Below are 8,728 nucleotides of genomic sequence, written 5' to 3'. Positions count from 1 at the left end.
GTGCGTTTTCAGTAGTAGACACTAGTAATGTCTGTGTCAAAGAAATTGCTGCTACGTTTAGACAGAGGAAAGAGCCCTTAACCACCGCTTTCTCAGTTTTCAGAAGTATCTCGAGAGTCCCACAGTCACCCTCATTCTGCAAGTGGTATCCTTTAAAGGCTAGCAGGCTTGCTGATTGGTAGAGTTCAAACAGACCAATTGTTTTCTCTAGTCCACCTGTATTTGTAGGCAGTCAAAAGTTATCTGGATGAAAATGAGAACTTCATTACTGCCTGCAGATTGTAAAACCCAACTTACTGTGCTTCCCTAGCTCAGCTGAACAAATGCAGAGTTGGCTTTCATCAGTGTAGTAATTGACATAGCTGGATCGATATAGCGACTCTGATGATTCATGGTATGACACTCAAACATCATTATGTCTAGTTAAAGACACTGGACACCTGAGAGATTTACAGACATCTTGCCTAACTCTGATCAGTCCAAGCAACTTAGATGAAAACCAATTCTAAGAGTCAAAACTGGCAAAGGAGGTCACTCCAAATTCCAGAGCTGCCTTTCTGTAACTCTCCCACTCACAAGTCTCTGCTACAAGTATTGCTGTCAGTGGATGGGCTTACAAGTTGCATGCACTCATGAGATGAACTTTCCAGTATTAAAGCAATTAGTGTTCCTCTGGATGCTTGTTATTACAAATTACCAACTTGCCTGAACCATCACGAAGCAAAACTGGCCCAAAGCCAGAGAACAGGTTGACACCCTTCTACTTGTTCATACTGATTTGCTGCTAGTCAGCAAATGAGGTTTGTGATGTTTCCTTACAGAGAAATACTTGTTCCTCTGTCTCAATAGAGGAATCCCCTGATACAGAAGACTGTCTAGGAACTAAAGGACTCTCTGTTTATGTATAATACGTGCTAAAATTCACCTGTTAAAATCCGATGCAATGGCAAAGTGATGTAAGTTAAGTGTGCATAGAGTAGAAAGTTTTCATCTGTTCTGTTCAGCTTCAGCCACGAGCCCACCAGAGAGCGTCCTGTTCCAGATAAGGACCGCGACCTCAGATTTGTCGCATTGTGCAGATCTGTAAAGGCAAAAGACAGCAAGTTCAAGGTGACTGTTGTACTTTGTGTTTCACTGGAACACTCCTGAAAGGAAAAAAAAAAAAGGAAGAAAAAAGGAAAGCCTGCTATGCTATTCATTGCCTAGAGGTAAGTCACATGCAGGATGCTATTATTACTATTTTTTTTTAATCAGTCAGGTCTTGCCTAGCACAGAAATCACTATTTACAATTGAAGCTAATGAATGGTATCAGCAGCTGGCAGCATTTGTAACCAGTCAGGACAGGGAATGAAGCCTTTGCTACCACACTGCACAAGCAGAATCCTAACCCATACACAAAATAATAGATTAACCTTAAAATTAGGAAGTTACTCATGTAGAATAAATTTGCAAGTGTTAACAGAAAAAAATTGTTTCTTATGAAGAAAATTGGCATCTACCAGACAGGGAAGAGTCAGCATTAATATGCCCCCCAGCCAAACCTGGTACCCTTTGGCAGTGCCATTCTTCTCATAATTAGTTTAGAGGTCCACAAATAACTTTTAAACAAAAGGATACCAAGTCCACTGTAAGCTACAGATGGTTTTTATAGCTGCAGGTCTTTCCCACAGCCAGGAATGCATATGCTGCATTTTTTGAGTGTTTCTGAACTCTCCCTCCATTCCCATGAAAAACTGAGCTCTGTCCCACAGTGCTAAAAGCAGATGTTGAACATAACAATTCTGGACCATAGTGATCCAAGCTCTGGGATGCATTTGTTTAAAAGTAGGTCCTGATCCAAACAAAGAGGTCCCAGCAAAGGAAGAATACGTAACAGCAGCTACTCTAGCGAGATGCATAACAGTGTGGGAGGAAGGAGGCTATTGCCTCTCCCCATACATTACCACTACGCCAAGACCACTGTGGTCATCAGGTCAGAAGAACCTGACTTTGGTAGCTATGATGAGTATAATTCTCCTGTTGTTTCATGCTTGCACACAGCAAAAGCAAGCAAAACTGGTTCTTTTCAAAGCTGCTGCTTCTTCAGGGCTGTTCCTGCCACAACAGGTCTGTCTGCACTGCGGGCAGCACAGGCCAGACCAAGGACACTGCTTATTTTTTGTCTTTCGGGAAATTCACCACTGGGATCTGCGCCCTCCCCAGACAAGTCTGTTTAGCTGATACTACTTCTCTCACCTCCGCCATCATCATCTCTGAAGAACTCCTCACTGTCATTTGCCGAGTGGGATTTTTTCATCTCAGCAATTCGATTTCGGGGCACTTTTCTCTTGAGGGATGGGGAGAAAAAAGATGGGCGATTGTTGCGTTCTGGGGTTGGCGGTGTGCTGAAAGAAGTGACCTGAAAGGCAAGTAAAAGAAATGCTAGAGGAAGTTCTGTTTGAAAAGTTCCAATGCTTCTACTAAGAAATAATCAGTCTCAAATATGTACCATGAGGCAGTCATATGTGTAAAAATAAGAATCACGACTGACGTCTAGTTGTAAGGTTTATCAGAGTGGCCAGAGAATGTCAAATGAAGAGTCATCTCAGCTTCAAGATGCTCATCAAGATGAAAATGTTTTAATGGATCATCAACCTCCGCTGCTACAAAGTCTCTCCTGAACTGATCATTTTTAACAAGGATTTATAGTGATGAAAGAAGAAAATTAATAATTTAGGCACCAAGAATGTAAATTTTATTTTTGCATGTTGAAATTCAAGAGACTTAAAGTATTGCACACACTAAAATTATGCATCTTCATTTCTTTGGGAAACACAAGGTAGTAGTTTCCCTGCTTAGAAGGATGTCACATGGGATCACTGTGAAAGGTCACAGTGTCTCTGTGAAGCAGGGTCACAAGGCAATTACTAAGTGCAAGATCCTGACGCAAAAGTGAAGTCAATGTACACTTACATGTATATCGTATTTCAATATAGGATGGGGAAAAACAAGTTGAGATGCCCCTGACGATTTGGTCAGTCCAAGTGATGACTAACACAAGGATATAATTGTCTATGGTAAAACACAGGTTAAGGATGAAACTATAAAGACACCCTTCCTTCAGAGCAGTAGCTGCTCTTGAGTAAACCACAATTATAGTTAATTATACTTATTTCAGAAAGAATTGAAATGTACTGCTTATATACTGGTTTTGCTAGTAATATTTTAGTTTAATTTCAAAATGAAAAAAATAAATAGGGATATCTACTTTGCTAATGGAGGTGAGTAATTTCTATCTCATCTTTCTTTCTTCACAGTTAATTTCACAATCCCATAGCTCTCCCTGAAGTGACACCTGATAGTGCTCATTTTTGCCCATACAAATAAAGAGGGAGATGACTTGTGAGCGAGGATGACAGGCAAACAGGTTGGTGCTGCACTGAAGAAACACTCTCTGTTGCCCCTCTATCATTACTGTTAAAAAAAAGTAGAAGCATTCTACCACCCAACTAACCCTCTCTTTAGTGCAGAGTTCTTTAATTCTGTAGCCATTTCATATCACACCTGGAGGGAAAACCAGAAACGTACAAATCACCATTAAAACCATTAGCCAAAAGCAGCGATCATACATTATCAAATCTATTTTGACATTTTCCAGTTGACACTGGAATTCTTGGAGCCAAAAGTTCAGGAAGTCCCTCCAGGCCTGATTTCTCCTGGCTGTATCTCTATAGTAGAGAGCAAGCACATGCAGTTAATGAGCTCTGTGCTGGCAGCTCATTTTGCCTCTTAGGAAGCCAGAAACAAAAATCATACAGCTTGTACAGAGACATTCAGAAGCAGTTCTGCAGACCTTTAAACTAGTCAACTTAACTATTGTACACTGGAAACTACACTAGAATCCATCAGGAACTACCCATCCCAGAACAGGACATATCTGTGTAGGTATTTTGAAGACATGCTGCGTAATCCCCATTAATCAATTAAAATCCCTTAATGGAAAACAATACTCAGGACAGAATAAGGGTCAAATCAGCATCTATTGACTGATTCTATCACTATTTTACTCCAGTTGATTTAAAATTAAGCATATGCAAAAATACGGTACTGCATCTAAATCTGTACTCTTTGCTTTAATCTTATACAGGCTTCACATTGGCAGCATTCATCAGTGACAAAATCTAACAGTACTATTTCCTGTGAGGGTTAGAAAGCAACCTACGTAATATACAAATTCTACATTTCTAGGTAAATCCCATCTTGTACAGAAATGGAATCTATTAATTTTCATAGAGAACAGGCAGAATCATCATTTTCCCTGGCATCAACATTGCTGTTGTTTCAACAAAACACTCCTCCAGAAGTATGAATCATCCAGTCATCTCTGTATTCAGCATGTGCTCAAGGGAAGATGTGCTAAAAATTCGTCTGCATATACTCACTGCGTTCAAAATACATACAGCAAACCCAATTTCAGAACCCTGATGTAAGTTAATCTCAGCTTCAGTCAGTTTACTGGCTTTGGAACAAAACATGTTCATGCTTAACCATAAGTCAGTATTCCCATCTGCTACTTACTCTCTCATGCACTGGGGATTCTGGATTTGAATCTTCTTCCGTCCCATACGGTGAAGTGTCACCAGTAGAAACTCTACTCACTGCCATCTCTGCATGTCCTTTCCCTTGCGGCCCTTTCATTCGGACAAACTCCATGTTGTTATATTTATAAAAGCCAAAAGACATTCTTTGAGCCATCTTAGCTGCAACACTCACCTACAATGCATCAAGACAGGAGAGGAAAAACATGTAACATCACCTCCATGTTTCAAAAAAAATGTTATTGAAGTTATCTAAGTCAAAAACATAATTGATAATGATCATTATCTGAATTCTTGAAAAGCATATTAAGCCACAGACTGAAGTGATGTCCAAAGGGGAAGCAATTTTACAGATACAAAAACAGAGGCTCAGAGAAGAACCAACTCCTTCAGCTATCCAAAAGACAGTTACCCAATGGCACACTGAGATAAAACAAAAGGTTTTTATCCAGACTCACACAATGTGCCACACCAGAGCACAAGCAGGCACATGCACAGCCTGTGCCTGGACACTTGTTTGAGTCCAAAAAGCAACAGACACACACACAAGATGCTTCAAACTAGCAAAGTGCACTGCACAATTCTGGCACTACATGGTGGCAAGTCAATTGAGACATTCGTGTCCCCTGTCCCCTGTCAAGGGGACACTGTCAAGACCAAAGCTTAAAGAACCAGCCTCCATGCACAACTAACCTGCATTGCGCTGCTCACCGCAAAACCCTGACAGCTTTTGAACTCTCTCAATAGACAGAAGGGCTCAATTCCCAGTTAACACAACTGAACTGAAAATTGAACTGAGAACTGAAAAAAGGAACAGACCAATATGAAAGCAGTAAAGGTTTTGCCAAGTGAAACAAGTAGGACTTATGGGTAAGTTTAAGTGGCTTATCATAACTTTCAGCAGTTTATAGCCTGAAAGGGCCAAGATGCTCATTATGAAACGTAACTCATATTGCACTAAGAATTATAGGATCGTTTAGGTTGAAGAAGCCTTTAAGATCATCAAGTCCAACTGTTAACCCAGCACTGCCAAGTCCACCACTAAAACATGCCCCTAAGGGCCACATCTACATGTCTTTTAAATACCTCAAGGAATGTTGACTCCACCACTTCCCTGGGCAGCCTACTCCAATGCTTGACAACCCTTGCGGTGAATAAATTTTTCCTAACACCCAATTTAAACAACCCCTGATACAAAATAAAATCAAGTAACCTTCAAAAGCATAGAGAGATTGCTTCTGTTCTGTCAAAAGAATGGTTAAATTTAAGTTTTTGCCTTTTGCCATAATTATTTGGAGCGCTAACAATTTTATTTCATCTAACAAAATAATGTAAAGTAGCTGTGTGGTCAAAGAGGACATTCCTAGGTTAATAGGTGACTTTGCCACATCAAATCCTGTCTTTCTACCATAGGGCTTTCTTCTTACATTGTCTTTACTGATTATGCATTCTCATGTATTTTAATAACCCATCTACAGGTTGTATGAGGCCATAAGACAATGGTGGGACAGAGAAACAATTCCAGTTTCATGTTCTCTCAAAAAACTTCTAGAAGAGTGTAACTACTCACATTTAAAACAGGGAGAAAGGAAATTATTCAGGACCTGTCCTGACAAGGGTAGGAACAAAGGGAAGCGAAATGAAGTTTACAGTCACAGTAGATATTGTGAGGATATTTTTTGCTTGTTTGTTTTAAACCTCTCAGGACTGTCTCCATAACAAACAAAGAAGTTCACTGGCTTTTGCACTCTCTTGACCTCAGCACTATGTACTGAATTTGAAGCTAAAAGTGCTAGCATTTCATGTTACTGTAGGAAAGCAGAGAAAGCTTCTTTGTGTGACAGTGAAACTACAGTGGTCTTCTGAAAATAGCTGTTAAGTTCAAAACACACTAAAGAAAAACATTTTACATAAACTCTGATTAACTACCTTGCTATAAGGTCTTCGTGCAAAACACACCTTCTCTGAAGTAACTAGAAATATCTATGACCTTTTGCAAAAATGAAGGGGCACCCAGAGCTCCTGTTATTCAGATCCATTCCTGTGTCATATTCTTGACTGCATATCAACTTCACTACTTCACTCCTTTAGGCAAACATCAGAATTATATATCCTGATCTGAATACTTTCAGCTGTCTGAGCCAAAAGCCTTAACTTTCAGTTTACTTTCAAAGCCAAGAAAGGCAGACTACAATGCAGATGATAAACAGGACAAAAAGCTAACAGCCTCACCAGCAAAGAAAAACCTGCGGTCAGAGTATCATTGTTGCAAAGTACGCTGTCCTTCAGAAGCACCTTACCCTGTTGTCATAGACCTTCTTGAGTGCTTCATAGCGGATGGACCCCTGAAAAATCACCCCTTGGAAGGTGTTGCTTTTGTCACTGGCCACCAGCTCCACACAGACCATTTCTCCTTCTCCCACAGTCATGTCACTGAAAACCTGCCAAAGATGCAAGAAGAAACACTTTAAGGCAAACTGCAGCTGTTAAAGTTCAAATATATTCAGATTCCCAGGATTTCCCTTAGGCTCCAGGCAGTTTCAACATAAATGGCAGAAAGCAAAAGAGCTGTATGCTCCACCCCAGCCTTTCAAAAAAACCAGACTTCAGACAGTGCACACTGCAAATCATGTGTTGAGATCAGCAGCTCTCACATTAGCCTGTCTTGTTCCAGCCCATCATAAAGATAGATGCCAAAATCCAGCTTTAAGCTCAGATGTCAAACGTTACAGAAATAGGAAAGTCAAATAAAATAAAAACTACTAGAAGGTAACAACAATTAGCCAAAAGCATTTGTTCAAAAGGTACAAGAAAACAGCCAATCCGGACAGAAGACTGGATAGGACAAAACTGCTGCTGCAATGAGGAACTCACCTCTTCAAAGCTGTCAATCATGAAGAATATATTGGGGTAGCTGATTTTTGACTCCTCTCCTTTACTGTCCATTGGGTGTTTGCTAGGAGATGCAAACACTTGCTGAGAAAGATATAGGGGAAAAAAAATACATCTCAGTTAACTGTACTCAAGCGTGGATGCACCAGACAGAAGGCAAGCAATACCAGAACACCACAGTCCCACACTGCTCAGTCAGCCAATGTTTTCACTTACACTAGAGATGCTGGACATCCTGCAGGCAAAGCTGAGCTGGTTTCTGACTACAGCCTGTTTTGCAGTAATGACAACACTTGTGAAATCCTTGAATTTTCACATGCAAGTTATCAAATACCAGTTCCTCCACAGTAAATGTCCCTGTGGGTAGCTGACCTCTCACCATCCCATGGTACAGCTAAGGTATCTGCCTTTTCATTAACAGAGAAAACCACCTTGAGCTGTCTCTAAGTTACTGCAATGTGCTGCAAAGGTAAAAGCACACACAGCAAGAAAGTTACTGCGGAGCAGCTGACTTAACGCTATTTGCTTGTACAATTAATTTCATTGCTATTGTTTGCTTAGTACCACAATGAGATCAACATCACTCAGTAATGGGAAGCATGGCCCCCAGCAGGACAAGCACCTCATCTTCTGCTTCTCTATGCACTGTACTTCCTCTTGCACATTCCTCCCTTGGAAGCAGTTCCCAAACTCCTTTGGACATTTCACTTCTCAAAACAACCTGTGTTTAAATAGCTAAAGGCTTTAGATTTTATCATTCCAACAAGATTAACAAAAGCAGGTAAAGAGGAAGAAGAATTCATATCCCAGGTAGCTTTCTTTGCTTCCACCTCTGTTTACAAACAAAATTTTGAATTAAAGAACCTGCCAAATCTCAGTCCACTGCGAATGTGCCCAGATTGTCAGGCTTGCAATACTCTTGCTACAAACCACTCAACGCAAACTCATGAGAAATTGCTTCTCCTTATTTGTACTTATGAAGCCTGCATGCACATTTAAATACAGGTTATTAAAAAGAAAGGTTGCTTCATGACAGGAAACAACACTAGAAAGCAACAAGACTCCTCAGAGATGACATTTGCACCAATGCCTTAAACAATGACATGTTCCAGGCATCTCTGTCCTCATGCCATCCAACATAAAGCAAAAAATCCCCCCAAACTCATCTCCAGACACACCTGAGGAAAACACAGCTTGTAGAGATCTTATTGTCAACCCAGCAGAGAATCAATGTAGTCTGCAAAATAATTTAGGGGAA

General features: G+C 40.4%; 1 protein-coding gene across 2 annotated transcripts in view; it reads right to left on the bottom strand.

Moving 5' to 3' along the window:
• KIAA0930 (KIAA0930 ortholog) overlaps positions 1-8,728 on the bottom strand; it is an 88,958-nt gene that overhangs the window by 7,000 nt on the left and 73,230 nt on the right. For both annotated transcript variants that reach the window (XM_030481039.1, XM_030481038.1), the window contains exons 5-9: positions 7,453-7,554; positions 6,879-7,019; positions 4,559-4,753; positions 2,237-2,399; positions 926-1,081 (exon numbers count right to left, since the gene is read on the bottom strand). In XM_030481039.1, coding sequence (XP_030336899.1) covers positions 926-1,081; positions 2,237-2,399; positions 4,559-4,753; positions 6,879-7,019; positions 7,453-7,554 — 757 coding nt within the window. The remainder of the gene's footprint in view (positions 1-925; positions 1,082-2,236; positions 2,400-4,558; positions 4,754-6,878; positions 7,020-7,452; positions 7,555-8,728) is intronic.

The sequence above is a fragment of the Strigops habroptila genome, chromosome 3 (genome assembly GCF_004027225.2).
Source record: "Strigops habroptila isolate Jane chromosome 3, bStrHab1.2.pri, whole genome shotgun sequence".
In the NCBI taxonomy this organism is placed as follows: Eukaryota; Metazoa; Chordata; class Aves; order Psittaciformes; family Psittacidae; genus Strigops; species Strigops habroptila.
The sequence above is the reverse complement of the archived record's forward strand: the minus strand, read 5'-3'. Positions and strand labels throughout refer to the sequence as shown.